The sequence below is a fragment of the Aptenodytes patagonicus genome, chromosome 8 (assembly GCF_965638725.1).
Source record: "Aptenodytes patagonicus chromosome 8, bAptPat1.pri.cur, whole genome shotgun sequence".
Lineage (NCBI taxonomy): Eukaryota > Metazoa > Chordata > Aves > Sphenisciformes > Spheniscidae > Aptenodytes > Aptenodytes patagonicus.
This window is the reverse complement of record NC_134956.1, coordinates 24624386-24643967: the sequence shown is the minus strand read 5'-3', so window position 1 is coordinate 24643967 and position 19582 is coordinate 24624386. Positions and strand designations below refer to the sequence as shown.

Sequence of the window (19582 nt, the reverse complement as noted above, 5' to 3'; positions counted from 1 at the left end):
TTAACTTCTGATGTTAAAAAAATGTCTGGGTGAAAGTAGTCCGTGGTGGTAGGCATTTCAGTGGGATCTTTCCATTTTGCCATGTTCAATGCAATTGACTGAATGCAAAAGTGCCTGTGGGTACTGACATTTTAATAGGAGCAGCACCATGCATACAGCCTTGTGAAGCAGGGATCAGCCCTGCTGGTGAGGGCAGAGACCGAGAACTGGCAAGGTAACCAATGCGTGAGATGAGAAAATGGAGTGTAAAACCGTGTGAACACACAGAGCATGAAACATGCAATGACTAGGGGGGAAATGCATGTCTTCTTGAAAATTTAATGCAATAATCCTGAAAAACGCCTTTAAATCTGTCTGTTCAGTGCATGCTGTGGTTTTGGGTGGGTTTTCTGTGTTTTTGCATATGTGGTTTACACATTTCTTCGTGCAAAGTTTCAGCTGAGAAAAAGTTTCATAATAAATTATTCTGTCCTGATTAGTTTATACATAGCGGAAGTATTGAATAGTACCTTGCTGGAGTAATAAAGGCTGAGTAAAGGTAGCCCACAGTTCTGTGATTATCCGCGGGAGGTTTGAGCTGTACCTGTTGGAGTCTTGCAGGCACTGCCCCCGGCTTTGCGGGGTTTCCCCGGAGCGGCTGAGCCCCGTCCCGCAGAGCCAGCGCTGGGCACAGGAGTGCGAAGCAGCTGCAGAGCCGCTTCCACCAGCCGGCCAAAAAGCATCCAGCATCCAGCATCCTGCATCCAGCAGCCGTATCTGGGGCACCTGGAGCACCTGCGCTGAGCGGGGCCATGCGTGGGTGCGTGCATGCGTGCACGGTGTTGGCACGGAAGCGACAGGCTCCCCATCCCTGCCTGGGCGGTGGCGGCCAGGAGCGCACACACCCGCCGTGTGTCCTTCTTGAAGGTGGTTTCGTAACACGGTCGTGAAACGGACAGCCAAGAACAAGCAGTCAGGGAGCTTTTCTGCTAATATAAAACAGATGTTACTTTATTCCTTAAGAGCTGCCTACGACAATTGAGTGTACCTGAGCCTTGTGGGACGCTGACCTTCGCACTGACGTGTAGGGCAGTCTGGGCTGGATGCTGGCTGCGTTCCGGCCAAGTTCTGCTCTGAATTTGAGAGCTCTCCATGGCAGCCAGGACTGGGCGGTGGGAGCCGAGGATGCGGCAGGTGGGCTGTGTGCCCCTGCGATGGACCCGCGGAGGCTGGAGGCGGGCAGGGGATGGGCAGGGTCCGTGGTGCCTCGACGCCACTTCTCCAAGGGTGTTTGCTGGCATGAGTAATCAATAAATGATCCTTTGGTTTAAGGAGATTCCATTCTGATAGAAGAACAGATATTTTGGAATTTGAATGCCTTGCCCAGGTGCAGGAATTTAAGCTAAATCATCACCATTGCCTGTTGGACAAGCCTAGCACCAGTCATTTTCTGTTCAGAAGAAAGTAAATAATCGTGGTTTTTTCACACCACGGCGGTGGAGGAGTCGCTGGGAGCGCTCTGAAGGAGAGGACCTGAATTAAAAATGATTCTAACAAATTGGTGAGTTGGCTCAAAATCAACCACCTGAAATTAAATAAAGAGAAGGACAAATTACTAACTTCAGGAAGGAGAAGGTAAACACATTACTGCAAATGGGGAATAATTAGTGAGGCAGAGAAGTTTGTATAAATGTAGCTGGGCTTCCTTTTCAGAGCGAAAGCTTGCTGCCCTGGTTAATTATTTGGTCCCACGGATGCATTCCTGGAGCCTGGGCTGGTGGTTGCATGGCAGGTATTCGGTGTGAGAGAAATGGTGTGTCAGTCACGGAGGGTGGGCAGTGTATATAAACACACACACACTCACACACACCTGTAGGGACATTTCTGGACATATGCCTACTTATATACTCACACACATGTATATATACACACGTGTATATATTTAACTATCTTGAGAAGGACTGCACTCCCTTTCGTATCACTCAGTACAGATTTTTTTGAAGAAGTGATGAGCACCAAAGTTGATTCACTTTCTTTTATATATATATAAATTGTATAATTTACATATGAATATGTTTTAAAATAGGTAGACATATATATTTCATTTTTGTTCTGGCTCCTCTATCTTTACCATAACAAGGTAAGATGTTATGCTCAAATAGAAATGTGCCTCATTTTAATGGACAAAAGCATTTTTCTGTAGCTCTTTGTGCGCACGAATTGAAGCCTGCAGTACAGGGCCAGTGCTTGCACATCAGGTACTTGGCGTTAAATGAATGATTCATACCTATGTGTATGGAAAAATTTAGTTAATAGGAGGTGATGCTCAATAATATGTCATTTTGTACCTTGGTTTTGCAGGCACCATAAAACTTGTTTTTGCTGCACATGCATTTTTCTGATTGCTGTTCATCAGCGCCTTGGCTGGGTCAGAAACCGCATCGCCCGCCCAGCGGAGCCGTGGGCAGCAGCCCTGTCCCTGCGGGTACGGCCCTGCCATCCCGAGCTGGAGCGGCCTCGGGGGACGGAGGCAGGGTACCGGATCTCACTGTATTTGTTTTGCTTTTTATTTCTCCCTGTTGACGAATGAGCATTCAGGGCAACTGAAGTAAATAGCATGAAGTTATACAGTAAAAAACAAACAAAAAAAAGTAGTAAAATTATTATATAATCTCCCAAAAGCTTGAAACTGAAGTCTTTGTTAAAAAACATATGTATATATATTTCCCCCATCCTGTATTAGGCCAGCTTGTTATTCCCAGGGTCTGTGCAGGCTCCATTGATTTTTATGGGCTTTGAGGCTGTAATGGGATGAAGTGGGAAACATTTTAGCATGAACAATGTCATTCTGGAGCCATGTAGAAAACCTCAGCCAGGCAGGTTCAGTTCCTGCAAGGAGGTGGGTGGAGAGAGTGTTTATTACCCTTTGCAGGTTATCTGTGTTGGGCATAACCCGTGTAACCCCCCACCACCCTTCCTCTCTCCCCAGGTGAAATGCCCAGCCTGGCTGGGGAGGGACCCCGGGGCAGTTTTGAGCCGGGCTGCGATGCACGGCGCTGTCAGCCCTCTGCCTGTACCGAGCTCCTCAGGGCTCTGCGGCACGGCAGCACCTGAGCGACCTGGTGCAGCCATTGCTCCTCGGTGCCTGCGGCTCCCGTCCCCTCCCTGCCTGTCACAGGTACCCCCGAGCCGGCGCGCGACAGGCAGAAGATGGTATTGTGTGGGTTTCTCTAAGAAACCATGGATGTCTACCTTGTGAATGTCTGCCACAGCCTAAATAGGACTTTCTGGATTATAGGCCTAGCCTGGATTATAGGATCAGCGTGATCCATAGCCTGCTCTAGTTTAAATAGGTTTAAGCTCATTGATTTGAATGGAGCATTGCTGCTGTATCCCGGGGGGGAATCGGGCCCTGGAGCAGGAGATGGCATCCTTCTGCGTTTCTTGGTACCAAGCAAAAAACTAGTGCATCTTCAGAGGCTCTGGTGGGGTTTTTTACTTGCAGTGCTGCAGTATTAATGGTAACGATTATGGAAATGGGTGCTGGTTTAATGCCAAGAAATTCAGGCTCTTTTTCAAGACTTTATCTCCAAAAGTTGGATAAGCATGACTTGGGCTTCTGCACTGGTATATGCAGAAGGCCATGGGAGCAGAGGCTGACAGTTTTCAGTAAGTAGAGGATTTCTGTGAAGGAAATGGTTTGAATCCCGTGAACCTTACAGCGACATGATGTAAAAGGATCTTAACACTGAGTTCTCTGGTAAGTTCAGTGTTCCTAGATAAAGAAAAAGAAGGGAAAAGAAGAAATGGTCTTCATGCGTGGCATGAACTCATGCAAATTCTCTTTTTGTACTGCGAATGATTTCTAAAGCTTGAGACTGCAGCATCCAAGTTGTTCCTCCCTTCTTCGTTTGTCTGTGTGCAAGCCAGCTTTTCTGGCTCTTTTTTCCCTCCCAGTAATGCTCTGATGATACAGTTTCCAAAACAGAACAACAGCTATCAGGACAGCTCTGTGCAGAGCCCCAACAAGCCAGTTTGTGCACTAGAGCAGGAATGCTTGAAATGACAATGGGCTTCAGCTGTATTTTTCCATGAGGTTGTTTACTACAGTCAATCTGAGGACTTGTTTTTGGGTTTGTTGTTTGTTTTTTGTTTTTTTAAGTAACAAAAAGAAATACCATGGCCAAGAGCATGGTTTAGGCAGTCAGGTGATGTAACTGGTGGTATGACATTACCTAAGAGTGTAGCAGTATTTTACCCTCATCTCAAAACGGTGCAGCGCTGTGTTGTTACCACTAATCAGCTAACTCATTAACACAATGAATTTTGAGTAACTGGGACCAAATAATTTTGTGCATTGCTTCTATTTCCATGTTTGGTCTCCAAAGACTTGTTGACTTAAGTATTTTACAATATTTACGCTCAGTGTGTATTCTTCTGAAAATCAGTATACCAGATGGATAGCTACATAGGAATTTTATGTAGAATCATAGAATAGTTTGGGTTGGAAGGGACCTTTAAAGGTCATCCAGTCCAACTGCCCTGCCGTGGGTAGGGACATCTTCAACTAGATCAGGTTGCTCAGAGCCCTGTCCAACCTGACCTGGAATGTGTCCAGGGATGGGGCATCCACCACCTCTCTGGGCAACCTGTGCCAGTGCCTCACCACCCTCGGAGTAAAAAATTTCTTCCTTATATCTAGTCTAAATCTACCCCCCTTTAGTTTAAAACCGTTCCACCTTGTCCTATCACAACAGGCCCTGCTAATAAGCCTGTCCCCATCTTTTTTATAAGCCCCCTTTAAGTACTGATAGGCTGCAATAAGGTCTCCCCGGAGCCTTCTCTTCTCCAGGCTGAACAACCCCAACTCCCTCAGCCTTTCTTCACAGGAGAGGTGTTCCATCCCCCTGATCATTTTTGTGACCCTCCTCTGGACCCGCTCCAACAGGTCCATGTCTGTCTTGTGCTGAGGGCTCCAGAGCTGGATGGGATGCAGTGCTCCAGGGGGGTCTCACCCACCATACATCATGCTTGGGGATTTACTCATGTGCACATTTAAGAAACACAGGGAAACACTCAGAATTTTCTCTACCCTTAGTATATTCCCAAGCCTTATCTAAAGCCCACAACATTCAGCAGCTTTTTATTGAAGCACTAATATGCTTTTTTCCAGGAGGTGTGTGCATGGGACTGCATATCTCTGTATTTTTAGTGAATTTACCAAAGTTGGGCCTCTTGCAGACTGAATGCAGGGGGTGAGGACTAGGAAAAAATTCTAGGATAAAGAGAATTTCCCATGCAAAAGCAGCCAGATAAAACACCCTGGCTTTCTAGCTTGCAATGCCTGCTATGAGCCACATCCATACATGAGAGTTCATGAGCAGCTGCAACTCCATCTGTAAAACAGTGGCCTGGACTTGAAGTTGTGCCAGACCTCTTGTATCATGGGGACTGTAAAGTTGGGATTCAAGATAGCTATTGGAAAAACAGCTATTTCAGATGCAGCAGTAAACTGAAAATGCAATTAAATTTAGCTTTATGTAGCATTTGTGCTTTTGATTATGCCAAAGCATGTATTTTTAAAATAAAAATGTTTCCAACTCTGTGGCATCATTGAATTTTTAAAGCTGGAAGGAGCTGGGGGTGACTCAGAAAGCCCTTTCATTCTCACAAGATTCTTTGCTTTAAAATCACGTGTTTGTTTTTTAATTGTGGGGCAGCCGCAGCTTTGCCTGAATAAGGACCGAGGGGCTGCGAGCATCTCCCGCTGCTGTGGGGCCGGCGCCCGGCCCCGGTGGGAATGGCTGGGGAACGGCACCAGGAGCTGGATGTTGTCCCAAGCCCCCAGTGTCCCTTTCGGCATAGGTGGGACATTTTGCTACGGCAGTTCCCTTCCCTCTCTTCCCACTGCCACTGTGCGCGGGGCTGTGCCAGCGCAGCCACGACCTTGTTTTTGGCAAGTGCCTTTTTACTGAGCCCCTCATGGGATTTTATACTTGGTAATTTATGTGAGAAAACTGTTGTATGGATGGAATGATGAAATCTTGTATTTGACTCTCACGCCTCTATGAAGGGAAACCCCCCAGCAGTGGCGTCTGCCAGTAATACAGTTTCCAGTTGCAGAACTAAAACTGTTCCTCCACTGCACAGATCACACAGCAGGCAGCAACCCCACGCAATTAACAGTAAAGCATTTTAATTTCACACAGTGACAGCGTTATTGTCTTCACGGGTCGGGAGGTTGAACTTGCTGGCCAGCTCCACGAGCCGCAGCCACCTGTGGTGGGCCTGATCCGGGCACCCGCTGCAAGAGGGCCCTTCTCCCCCTGCACAGGTGCCGTTATCATGGGTTGTGTCCGCAGGTACCGGCTGCGCGGCGCAGAGCCGCTGTTCCGTGCTGTTGTTATTTGCTCAAATTAACATTTACAGGGGCAATGGGGTGAACTCTTATGGCAGCTGGCAGTCACAGGGTGAGTTTATTTTGACTGGACTTCGTGGTTTTGAGAACCGGTTGGAAATTTTCCTTTAACAGAAACTGAGAGAAAGAAAATAAGCAGGGGAAGGTTGAAAAGAAAAAAAAGCCTGAGTTTTCTGCTTATCGCATCTTTTGCTCCCTGTGCCCCAAGCATGATTTGAAGATCACCCTCAGCAGCTGTGCTCATCGCCCATGCACCACGCAGGGCTGGGTGCTGCACCGGGCCAGCGGCACCAGGGAGCTCCGGGGAGGTCAGGAAGGGGGAAGGTTTCCTCGGCAGCTCCTGGACACACCCCGAGGGAGCCCAGACAAGCTCCCGTGCCTCCTGTGCAGGCTTGGGCTCCAAGGGAGGGCTCAAAATCGGGCAGTTTCCATGCAGGGCATGACCATGAGCACAGCGGCAGCCCTGGAAAGCTCTGCTGCAGGCTGGAGCACTGCCTGTGGGCAGCGGCGGCTGGGCTGCTCTGGGAGCTTGAACCTGTGCTCCTGGAGCTGCCAAAAAGCTTGCTCGTTGGTCTAGTAAAGCAGTAATTTCCTCTAAGAGCCTTGCCCTCACCCTGGCACTCATCAGTTAGCATTGGGACACTGTCAAAGGCTAATGGCCAAAAACAGAGCCGCGCAGTGGTGAATGAGACGATGCCTGCACAGGCAGCCCGTGGCGGGGGAGCGGGCACATGCTTGGGGGTTGGTTTGGGTTTTTTTACTTTTTATCAAAGTGTTAGTGCTGTGTCAGCCGCGATGTCTCCTGCGAGCCCGGGTGACAGGCATGCACGTGTCCCAGAGCTGGTTCAAGCCATTTAGCAGTTTTGGGGTCTGGGATAAAATAAGCTGGGCAGAGTCCACTGGGGGCTGGGAACGGTGCGGGAGGGGGATTTGTGGGACTGCTCGGTCCTCGCAGCCTGCCCGGCCACGCTGCCGATCCCCGCGGTGGAGGCACCGTGGTGAAGCACAGCCCTGCGCCCGGAGCCTGTCCATCAGGTGCGGACCTGACCGAAGCCAGTGGGGACTGGGGCGACTCTCATCCCCGCAGGGTCCCTGTGCAACTGCCCGGCAGCAGCTTTGCTGCTGTCCCAGCACTGTTGGGAGCAGCCCGGCGGTGGCATGTGGGGACGAAGCAGCCTGGGGCTGGCAGCCTACGGCGGGGCAGGAACCTGCTACTGAATTTGTTTTCAACCAAAGAGGTTTCTTTTTATTTCTCGCCTTTGGTGAATCTTTTGGGCTTACTAAAACAAGCATGTTAGCTGCCAAAGTGTGACAGCCAAAAACCAGGGTCATAGATGAGAAAATACATGGAAGAGTTGTATGTTGCATAACTGGCGAGGTTGATGCCAAACCCCAGTGAATGATTTCCGTCTCCAAGCTGCCCAGGAGGGAAGCAAAACTTTGTGTGGATGGGGATGCTGTCAGTCCTGGTTTCCCTGGACATGTCTTCACGGCCGGCCTGTCTTGGCAAGCGGCAAACCAGTTGAAGCTGCACACAAAGCTCTGACTGAAGCTTGTCCAGCCACAAATCCAAGGGAAATGGCTGCTGGGGAGGTCGCAGGCTGGGTAGGAGACAGGAGAGGAAAACGATGGCCACAGGGAGCTGCCTGCATGCTGAAGGCAGTGTGGGGCCAGGGGCCACCCCACCACGGCCAGTGGGTGCACGTGCACCCAAGGCACACAGCAGCATCTGTACCTCTTGAAATTCAGTCCCCTCTTTGGATGGGGAGGGGTAACACTGCAGCCCCCTTTCATGAGAAAGCGGAGATGCTCCCTCTCACTGCTCTCGATGTGGGGCTTGTCCGTGTCTCGTGTAACCAGCCCCTGGCTCCCCGCCACAGCTGCAGTGCTCCCGTCCGGGCTCCGCTGCCAGCAAGGCAGGGGAGGACCCTGCCTCTGCAAGTGGGATGTGAGCAAAGGGCCTAGACTGTAGCCAAGACACTTAAAGTAAAACTAATGAAAACCTTCCATGACTTAGCCTTTTAAATCCAAAGTTCAGTCCTCAAGGCGTATGATCCTTCACCTCGACAGTGAGCGGCTCATTAAGCTGCTCCTGCACTTCTGAATCAGAGCAGACAGAGTGTTAGGAAACGCAGCCCTGGGAACAGTTTGGCATTGGCAAGGGGGCAAACAGGATGAATCCTAGGAGAGCTCTTTCACAGCTTAGCATTTATGATTCACTGTTGAAATAAAATGTATTCTGCAATTACACACCACTCTTTGAGGCGTTCAGCTGCCACACGTCTAAGCAGCACAATTGGCATAAGGCTCTTTTCTGCACTAGAAGTGGTTCAGTTCTAGTCTGTGAAGAAATTAGTGTCTGTGTAGCTATGAATGACGCCTCATCTGAGGGCAAAGAGGAACAGTGGCTGCTCTGTCTCACCTGAGGCGAGCGTCTCACCAGCGCTGCCATCCCAGCTGGGTCCTGAAGCAGATTTACCATCTCTCAGTGCCCTGCAAGATGCTAAAGGAGCCGCTCAGAAGCCAAGGGCAAACCTCTCCTTGACTCCACTGGAGCTAGGATTTCACCCCTGGTCACCTCCTCCTACAGAACTCTCCCGAAAAAGGCAGAACAATGAAAAAAAAGCATCGCACATGGTGAGTTGTTATACTCAGCGATTCCCACAGCCGTTTTATTGCCTGAAGGAGGAAGAACGTGAACCCTGGAGGGAAGAACTTGCCAAAGTATTTAACATTTCTACATCTTGTATGGAGCTAAAGGTTCCCAAAAATCTTTAAAAATAACTACAGAGATGTTTATTCAAGGCCTAAGGCTAAGTAGAGTTTGAGATGTGGCTTTCGGGGGATGGCAGCACAGGGGAATGAGCACCAGCCTGCTGCCTTTTGCTCGGAGTTAGGGGGCTGCAGCAGCCAGGCCAGGCGGGTTTCTGCTGAAGCCACCTTTTTGGTTAGAAGGCCTGGGAGTGACTCAGTGGCTGCTGCCGCTGGGCTCAGGGAGGGGGAGCTGAGGTGGTTAGATGCTCTGCTGAACACTCCCCCCTGCACTCTTAGGTCCCTGCTTCCCTTGTAGGGGGCCTGAGTCCAGGGAAAAACAGTGAGAAGTGCTGCTGAGCTAGTGGCACTGATGGCAAACGATGTCAAACATAGCCACCTTTTTTTTCTTTTATAGAAATAGTTTAATAATACCCTAAAATAATCCTCCTGAAAGGAAAAAAAAAAAGTTCTTGGTGGTTGTCTTAACTGCCAAGCAACAACAGTGCGAGCCTCCCATGAATGAGACGGTGCTGGAAGTTACAGCGGGAGATTTGCCGAGAGTGCCTACGACCAGCGGCTCCGGCAGCTGAAATCCAGCTCCCCCGAGGCGCTCGAAACCCCCAGGGCAGAGCGGGCACCTACCCCTCTGTGAGTGGAGCCCTGAGCTCGGCAAGGCGTTTCTCACCGCCGTCTGTGTCATTCTCTTGCAGCGCCTGTCAGGCAAAAAGAGCGTTTCGCCTGCCGCTGCCGGCGGCCGGGCGGCCGGGGCTCCTCCCCAGGCTCTCGCTGCCGTACCGCGCCGGGACACCGGGAAAATCGCATCTCGCCTCGTCGCGCCGCACCTGCCCGGGTGTTTTCTGCGCTCTCCAGCCCTCAGAGGCCCGGCCGGGAGGCTGCAGGCGCCGAAGGGTCGGGGCTGTGCTTGAGAAGGGGTGAGCCCGGCGTGGGTGCTCTCCCACCTCTCCGCGTTTCACATGCCCACGCCGGGGGGGGGGGGGGGGGGGGAGGGGCAGGCGGGGGACACGGTGACCGGCGGGCTCTGGGCTAACGGGAACGCTGGTCGCCATCGGGGTTTTGCAGCCCCCGCTCGTACCAGCCCTGCCAGCCCCCGCCCATCACCGTGGGACCCGCCGGCAGCCTCCGGTCTGCCGCTCCCTCTCGCGGCGGCCGCTCCGAGCGCACCCAGCCGCCGGTGGGCAGGATCCGGCCCCGGGGCCCCCTCCCCGCCCGGGCGGGCAGGATCCGGCCCCCGCCCCGCCCCGCCGGGGCTGCCGCCGGCAGCGGGGCACGGGAGAGCGGGGGCTGCCCCGGGAAGGGCCGGAGGTAGGAGCGGGACCCCGGCGCTGCTCCGGGGACCTGCCCGGGACCCGGCGCCGGGCTGTTTCCCGCGACCCCGTCGCGGGTGGGAGCGGGGCGGCAGGGATGCCCCCCGTGGGTGGGTGAGCCGGCCGCTCTCCCGAGCTGGGAAGGGCACGGGGAGAAGATGCTGAAACGGGGTTTGGGGTACAGCAGCTCTGGGAGGGCCGGGACGGGGACACCGCGTCTCTCTGCCGGCCCTTTCCCCTAATCCTCCTCCTGCGCTTTGGTTTTGTCTGGGGGCAGGAGCCTGCGGAAACGTCGGGTGCCCTGGGAGGGGACAGGGTGGAGCCGCCGGAGAGCCCTCCAGCCCCGGGGACGGGGACGGGGACAGGGACGGCCAGGCTGCTCCTCGGCGGAAGGCAGGGACGGAGCGGCACAGCCCGGGGAGGTGAGCGCCGGGAGAAGAGAGCCGTAGCGGGGACACGGCTGCCTCAAACGGGGACGCGTTCGCAGAGGATCTGCCACCCGCCCTCTCTGCTACCAGGCTCTATGTGGGACGGAGCTGGCCATGGAGAAGTTGTACTTTGCGGGGAGCAGCGTATGGACGATCAACAGCTCTCTGGGGAACGGCAGCCTCTGCCTGGAGAACCTGACCTCCGGGAGGAACAGCACCACGGACCCCCTGAAGAGGAACGAGGACATGGCCAAGGTGGAGGTGATGGTCCTCTGCCTCATCCTGTTCCTCGCCCTGACCGGCAACCTGTGCGTGCTGCTGGCCATCCACACCACTCGGCAGAAGCACTCCCGCATGTACTTCTTCATGAAGCACTTAAGCATTGCTGACCTGGTGGTGGCCATCTTCCAGGTACTGCCCCAGCTCATCTGGGACATCACCTTCAGGTTTTATGGGCCAGATTTCCTTTGCCGGTTGATCAAGTACTTGCAGGTAGTGGGGATGTTTGCTTCCACCTACATGCTCTTGCTGATGTCCCTGGACCGGTGCTTGGCAATCTGTCAGCCGCTGAGGTCTCTGCACAGGAGAGCGGACCGGGTCTCTGTCCTCCTCACTTGGCTGCTGTGCCTGCTGGTCAGCATCCCTCAGATCCACATATTTTCTCTGAGGGATGTGGGAAATGGAGTTTACGACTGTTGGGCAGATTTCATCCAGCCCTGGGGACCTAAAGCCTATGTCACCTGGATAACCCTCATGGTCTACATCATCCCCGTGTTGATGCTGAGCATCTGCTATGGCTTAATCAGCTTCAAAATCTGGCAGAACGTGAAGCTTAAGACGGCTCATGGGCCCAACGCAGGTCTGAGCTCTAGCTCCAGCAGCGGGATGGCGTTTGCCAGGGTCAGCAGCACCAGGCTCATCTCCAAAGCCAAGATCCGGACAGTCAAAATGACCTTCATCATAGTGTTAGCTTTCATAGTGTGCTGGACTCCCTTTTTCTTTGTGCAGATGTGGTCTGTGTGGGACACGAACGCTCCACAGGAAGGTATGTCCTCTCCCCTCCCATAGCCCTACGTTTGCATGGACTGCTTAGCTCAGCGACTGCAGGGACACCGACAGCAGACCCGTGGGCTGTGAGCGACAGCCAGAAACTGCTCCGAGCCGCATCTTGAACATGGAAAAAACACCCAATAGGCAGCAGTGGCTGTGCCTGAGCTTCCCTGGTGCAGGCGAGGGCTAGCTTAGCCCCCGGCAAGTTCAGGGCCACCGTAACTCAGGGGTTGGGATGTGTGGATGGTGGCTCGGGAGGTTTTCACTGTCCCCGGGTGTGCGAGCCGCTCTGGGTTCCCCAGTGGTTTGATTGCCAACCGTGGGTGCTGGGGCATGCCAAGAGCTGCCCCATGCTCAGCCCCGCGCTGGCCGCATGAGAAAACTGTGCAGCATTAGTGCCTGACTTCGTTTCTTTTGCTGTATCGTTTTGTCCTCACTGACTTCTTTGCTTTCTACTCTTTTGCCCTCTTTTCCCTCTCCTCCCGTTTCCATCCACCCTGGGACTGTGCTGCTGTTTTATCTCTGACTGGAGCACGGTTCCTGCAGAAAGCCACTGATTGATGAGCAAAGGCTTTTCCTAAAGGACGTGGTGTCACTGATTTGCTGTTTTTTATACTTGGCGGTGGCTGCTCCTGTCATCACTACGGTTGCAGACAGAGTAAAATATATTACCCTCCTTGGTCTCGCATGCTTGTAGCTGTGCAAGTCTGTGCTGTCCCTGGGCGGAGGTGGCCGATGGTCCCTCTGCACCCTCAGGGAGAACCGTCTGGGAAAGCTTAAAAGAAAAACTCTGCACAAGTTTGTGAGGTGGGAGAAAGGACGAAAAAGTGCATCCAGGGACAACTCCTCCTTGGACAGACTGACCCAACTCAACAGAAATGCTGAGTCTGGGGACGTCGAAGACCGATGAGGAGCTGCGGCTCCCTCCCGGCTCCCCCGGCAGCCCCGCCGTGGCAAGGGCTTTGCAGTGGAGGGCACGGCTCGCTTACATCGTGCACTCTTATCCCTTCTTTAACTCTATTCCAGCTATACATTGCTCTGTGGAAAACCTGATGTCTCCTGCAGCCCGTGCACATCTGTTCTCCCATAAACTGAAGCTGGTAGCCTGGCTCCAGCTATCCTAACTTGCCTTTATTGCTTGCTTCTCTCTGCTTCTTTTATTTCAGGTGGAGAAGTGAAGCACAGCTTTTTGAACCTCCCTAGGTGCTCCAGGCAGCCGTCTCTTGGTTTTCCACCTGATTTAGGCTGGTTAAAACTTCTAGTTTTTAGATACGTCCTGGGATGAAGCAGCGTCTCTCCTTTTTGCTGTATTTCAAATCTGCAATCTCAAGGGCTTCCACCTGACTCATTGGCAAACAAACCTCTGTCGCTCTGCTGATTCCTGCGGCGAGGAGCGGGGGGATGGCCGGAGTGTTCACAGATCGCACCCTGCCTGCTGCTCCAGGAAGCTTTCCCTTGCTCGCCCTGTGCAATTGGCCCTGAGATGCCTTTCCTTTTCTGCTTTGCTTTACTTTTAGGGAACGAGGGAAGCTCCAGCCTTGCTGAGTTGTAGCAAACTCCCCTTTCCTTCACATTTCCTCAGGAGCCCGTGTCTGCAGTAAAGGGTGGGAGTTTTGCCAGAGCATTTGCTGGAGGCTTTCATGGCACGGGGAGGAAAAGCCTCGGGCGGACTATTGCGGATAGCGAATGCTGGGAGATCCCAGCCCTTCCTCGCAGGTCCATCCTCCTCCTCGCTGGCTGCCCAGGGACACGAGAGGGGTGGCGGGGTCAGACCTCTCTGCAGAAGAAATGGGCTTTGCCTGCTGTGTTCCTGACACTGTTGCCCTGCGTCCCAGATTTCTTTTCCTTTGCACGGAGGCTTGGGCTGCCTTGGCTGGGCAGCATCGTGGGGCACCTGGCAGAGGTGTACCCCGCAGCAGAAAGGGAATTTGGCTGTTTCTCATCTTGCAGGCTTTGCAGTCTGCATGGGCGTAATATCAGAGAAGGAAGAGAAGCAGGCGGGCAGGGTGCTGGCTGTGCAGCCTGGCAGCAGCAGGGCCCTGTCACGGCTGCAACACTGATGGGCTGCACCCCAGGAGGTGATAAGCAGATCACAAAGGCTGTGTGATGGAGGGTCACCTGCTTAAGAAAATGTTTGGTTTTCTCCCCATAGGATGTCGTAAAGAGTGTCCCCTGGCAAGGGAAAGTCTGTTTATACCTACCTGAATCCTAATGAATCCTGAGCAGGCACCCTGCAGTTCTCTGCCCGTGCATTGCATCCCAGAGTGTGGTGAGACGCAGATCTTGGGCGTTAGCAGAGGGATGCACAGCGCTTGGTCTGCCGTCGGAGGGGCTGGGGGTGTCAACGAGGTATCATGTACCCGGGCCAGGCAGCGGTGATCCCCACCTTTGCTGGCCATGCAAACCTACAGCCTCTGTAAGTGTGGGTTGGAGCTATAGGTTATGATTCAGGTGTTGGCTTAAGTACCAGGGATCCTTCACAAAACATTAGTTTAAATGAGGTTTCTGCCGCACACACCTTACAGATAATTTATATGTGGCATTTTGAGCTTTGAGTCAAAGTTGGCTTAAAGCATCTGTGAAGATAATAGCGAGGCTGTGAAGCAGCGTAACTCTGTTATATTGGTCCCTTAATCTTGGGAGCTGGTGCCCTGAAATGTGGGCTGTGAGTGACAGCATCTATCTGTATGTGGGAATTAGTGAACAGTTCTCATTTCATTTCACTTCTGTAGCAGTGTTTGCAGCAGAGGTCCTGCAGCCCTTCCCCAGGCACAGCCTCCTGCCTCTGCCGATCCCTCCTGACAGCGCAACATCCCCAACCCTGGTGCAGAGGGATATTCAGAGCCTGAGGAAAGGGAACATCTGTGAGGGGCAGATCTTGCTCTTTGCAGCACTTCTCGGGGGTCTCTGGCAGTCCTGCCGGGGAGGGGAGAGATCCATCCTTAAGACCTGCCCTGCAGTAAGCTCCATGAAATTCAATTTATCTCCTGCAGAGAAAGAAGAGCTGAGTCAGCCATGGCTGGATTTCTTTAAGTGGATAGAAATGTTATGATGTATTTCAGGTCTTGTGTGTAGGACTTGTAAGCCGTTCCCCAAGGATTTCTTTTAGCGTATGCTTGAAATTAAAAGCAGTTGGATCAGACATCACTAGAGCAGGAATTATGCATGAGTTGGTTAAAGGTGACTTTGGAAACTAGTATTCATTATTCACACTTCTTTTCTAGTTTAAAAACTGTGAGTGGATTTTTGCAGAGGCAGAAAGGCACCAGAAACAGCCAAACCCAAGCATGCATCCTTACTGCAGGCATGTGCCCTGAGAGCACAAGGAGATGAGAAGATGGACTGAAAACACGGGGAGCAGAATAAAGGCTCTGTCCCTGCCCACAGCCTCTTCATGGAGATGCTGCCCCGTGGGAGGCCAGGGCTGCCCCTCCTTGTCCCGACTCGGCCAGGGCCGGCTGCCGTGGTGGGTGCGAGTCCCACCGTCCCCTTTCTCACCAGAAGGTGCCGGTCTGACCTCTCAGGTGGGACAGTCGGGTACTTTGTACTCTGGGAATGTAGAACAGCAGCCATAGTCTTGACGTCCTGGCACCGTGCCGCCACCATCGCCTCCCGTCCCTAATGCCACACTTGCAGCCAGGAGCCATTGCCAGGCTCCCGGGCTTCCTTACTGAGACGGGAATGGCCGCCGTTTCCCCTGGCAGAGCGTCACAGGAGAAAAATCAATCCAGAGGAAGAAAAATGCCACTGTTTCCTGGGGCTGGGAGAGTGCCGAGCAAAGAGGCATGGATGGGGCCGGGCTGGTGGGCACTGTCCTGTCGGCTGTGTGTTGGTGGTGGGGACAGCCCAGGAGCAGGGGACACCCTGGGGCCAGGGGGGGAGCATGGCTTCCCCATGGCCTTAGTAGATGAACGCTGCTAGTCAGCCCCAAATTGGCTGCTGGTGGGGAAAAACGAGCCACCCAGCTCTTTTTGTTCCTGGTCATGCTCTTTGCCACGGCAACTCCAAGAGGCCACGCTCCCTCCTCCTTGCTATGGGCATGATAAAAGCAAATTGTGCAGATGATGATGGGGGCAGCTCTGCCTCTTCCCAAGGCATTTCTAGGGTAACGCTGAGCAGGCATCAGCGCAGGAACTGAGCAGGGGAAACACAGCTCTTCTGGGGGAAAAAAAACCCTAAAAACAAGTTGCTTAAACCCAGACTTGCTTCCCCCCTTTTTATTCGCCAGCTCTTCTTTACTGATATACTGACTGTGGTGTTCCTGCAGGCAGGGCAGCCCGTCTCTGGCGTGGGAGGAGGCGTCACGGTGCTGGCAGAGCTCGGGGGCTCTCGGCAGCGCCCGCTGCAGCGTGTGCCTGGTGCCCGCCCCCCCAAGGGTAGTGGTTGTTGCCGCCCGCACTGTGCCCTGACACTGCTGTGCTTTCTGCCTTGCAGCCTCCCCCTTCATCATTGCCATGCTCCTGGCCAGCCTCAACAGCTGCTGCAACCCCTGGATCTACATGCTGTACACGGGGCACCTCTTCCACGACCTGATGCGGCGCTTCCTCTGCTGCTCCACGCACTACCTGAAGTCGCGGCCGGCGTGCGACCTGAGCGTCAGCAAGAAGAGCAACTCCTCCTCCTTCGTCCTCAGCTGCAAGAGCACGAGCCAGAGGAGCTTCATGCATCCATCCATGACATGAGGGCATCGCCGGCTGGGACCTTGCTCCGCCGCCGTGCTGCCCGCCTCCAGCGCTTCCCTGTGAAAAGCTGGAATTCAGACAAGCAAGGGGTTTCTATATAAATATGTGTATATATGTCTGTGCGCGTGTAAGCATGTACAGCGGTCATTATTTAACTGAGGCGGGAGTGGGGGCAGGACTTCTGTGGTCCAGGTTTCAGTGCTGCCTGGGACTGGATGCCAGGAACCCGCTTCTGAGCCCCCAAACCACTGACATTGGTGGCTTTTAGATACCACCGGGAGGGGTAGTTTTTGCCCCGAACAATCCCGCGCTGCTGAGGCAGGTGTGCTACATCCCCGTCGGATGCAAGGGGCTGCAGCACAGGGTGATAGGTGCCAGGCCGGGCATGCGGGCATCAGGCACCCAGCCCCACCACTGCCTGCAGCAGGAATCCCGTGGGATGGCAGCGCCTGGCTGGGGCAGAGCCGCGGGCACTGCTCTCTCAACATGGGTGCACTTGCTTCGCTTGAAGCGCTGTGGGGCAGAGGCAGCCCCATCCCTGCATCCCTGCACGGTGCCAGCCCTGCTTCCCCCAGCCCGGGCCTGCCGGTGGCACTGCCGGTACAGAGCAGGGCAGTCCTGCTGCCACGAGCTGGGAGGAGCAGCGGGGACAGGGCTGGGGACAAGCCTCCCGGGGGGCAACACTAATGCCTGGGTGTCCCTAACCCCTCCCCCCAACTCTGCTCCGTGTGCTGTGTGAGGCGGCGCACACAGGTCAGCAGGAGCCAGGGGAGCGGACACGACTGCAGGGTCAGGGGATCTGTGCAATAACACATTTGCTGACTGTGCTCAAAAGCTTCTCCGAAGGCAGGCATGTGGGATTACAGCTGGACTCCATGGAGTTTAATGGAAAAACTCCTGGCGAGTCCCCCGAGGCCAAGCTTTTGCTTTGGGTTTACTGCAGATCGCATTTAGTCTTTTACACCAATGCAATTTTCTTGCTCTGTAATGCACAAGGTCATGCTTATGGCATGGATTTTTTACTGTTAAGAAATACCTGTAAATAAAGTTTTCTGATTGTGTCTTGATGGAAAGCGGGAGGGGAAGTGCAGAAGGAGCACTCAACTAAGAAAATGAAGGAAACCGATGGGAAACAACACTTTAAACACAAGACTCAAGTATACTCAAGTGTAACAAAGCTTTTGTTTATAGAGTACCGCACCAAGCACTTAAGATCTGCACAGCACTTTATTCCATAGCATGAAGCTAGCTGTGACACAGCCTTTGGCGGGTGGGACAGCTGGGGTGAAGTGCAGCTCTGGCTGAAGGCAGCGGGAGCTTTCCCGTGAACTGGGTGGCAGTGGGATCCGGCGACTGCAGACGGACGGTCCTGCCTTTGCTCACGCCGCCTCCCGGATCTGCAGCCGGGCGGGGATGTGCAGAAGCAAGACCTGCATGCAGTCAAAGGGTAATGTGATTTGGCCTTATGTGTTGGGAATGAATATGAAAAATGCATTTAAATGTGTACTTTATTTTTTCACTGTCATCAACAGGTACATTTTCACCTTTCACGTCCTGGCATTCCTTTGACTTTTTTTGTAGTAGCTTCAAGTGAGCTCTCAGCACATTTGCTGAACACGACCCAGCAGATTCAGTCTCAGCATATTTTACCAGACTGGTTTAAATCCTTAGGAAAGCACATAGCATTTTCCTCCCACGTTCACCTTCTTTCGCCTTGGGAGTAATAAGCTCCTGCACAAAACAAGGAGGGAGGGTGTCCCATTTCATCGTGAACCCGGGGACCTGGCGCATCCTCTGTCTGCCAGGAAGGAAGCGCAATGTGGCGATGGATTTTACCAGGACTGATGCGGAGGGCAAGGAGGAAGCTTTGGGAGAGGCAGGGCATTGCCTTGCCAGCCTTGGCTGCAATTACTGGCTGTGGCTACGTGGGCAGGCAGGCGGGGCCGTGCCCCCACGTGTGGGGGGGTGACGCTGCAGCCCATGGCCGAGCTCCTGCGCTGTCCCCAGGCTGCGGCGAGACGGGGGACGGGGAGAGGAGCTCCAGGTTTGTCACTGTGGAAGGATATCAAACACACTGCCGAAAAGCTTTTCATAAGGGTCAAAAGCAAAGTAGAGGTGCTGACGCGTGAGCGGCCTGTGCTCCATGTGCGGGGAGCACATAGATCACTGCAGTGGGGAGATCAGAATTTTGGAGGTTTTTTGGGTTCAGGCTGTGAACTACTAGAACAAAAAAAAAATTAAAAAGAATATAATCACAGTATTGTTTTAAATTATTTTTATTCCCACAAAAAGCTTTAAAAAATGCTCATGATAAAGTGTTTTTGGAGACTTTTTTCCCCCTACAAATATCTAAATATCTTTTTTTATTTTTTGTATCACTCCATCCATCTCTAGGCCTGGTGTTGCTAGAGCATGGGTGCTATATTGCTATGGGATAATGGAAGTCCACAATCCCAAGCCATTGGAAGAGCACCAGTAGAAAATCTGGCTCTTTCTTGTCCTCAGCATGGCACTAGAAGAGACTTTGGCTCCAAGTCTTTGTTGGAAGCCAAGGGAAAAAAGCACATGAATACAACTGAGAATAACCTCTCAATGACGAGACCTCCTGGGCCCTGATTCAGCAAAGCACTTAAGGTCAGAGCCAAAAAAGCATTTAAGTGCCTCAAAGTTAAAGTACGGCTTCATGGAAGATAGACTAAACAAATTAATTGACAATACAGAGGAGGAAAGAGCTCCCAACTGGACATTTTTCCCCTCGTCCCTGTGTTTTCACTGGAGCCGGAGCGGCTGGGAGCGGGCAGTGTCCCGGAGGAGGCTCCTTCCTCTGCTCCCGCAGGCACATCTGGGTGAGCCGTGGGGGATGCTGTGGGAGGGGGACCGGCTGGAGGGAAAGGCACAAGGCAGCGTGTCGGATGCGGGTCTCCTCCAGTGCCGGGACGGCAGCTA

The 19582-nt window shown here is 53.2% G+C and overlaps 1 protein-coding gene across 1 annotated transcript; it reads left to right on the top strand.

Annotated features, from left to right (window-relative positions):
• Window positions 1–10698: 10698 nt before the first annotated feature.
• OXTR (oxytocin receptor) lies at window positions 10699–18184 on the top strand. The gene is made up of 2 exons (XM_076346713.1): window positions 10699–11949; window positions 16389–18184. Exons 1-2 carry the CDS (start codon window positions 11019–11021, stop codon window positions 16634–16636), a joined length of 1179 nt encoding a protein of 392 aa, XP_076202828.1. The 5' UTR covers window positions 10699–11018; the 3' UTR covers window positions 16637–18184.
• The last annotated feature ends 1398 nt before the right edge of the window (window positions 18185–19582 follow it).

Excerpts from the sequence above, each read along its gene's own strand:
- OXTR (XM_076346713.1), top strand. The coding sequence starts at position 11,019 with ATGGAGAAGTTGTACTTTGCGGGGAGCAGCGTATGGACGATCAACAGC. Across the intron at positions 11,950-16,388 it reads CACGAACGCTCCACAGGAAG|CCTCCCCCTTCATCATTGCC; the intron begins GTATGTCCTCTC and ends TCTGCCTTGCAG.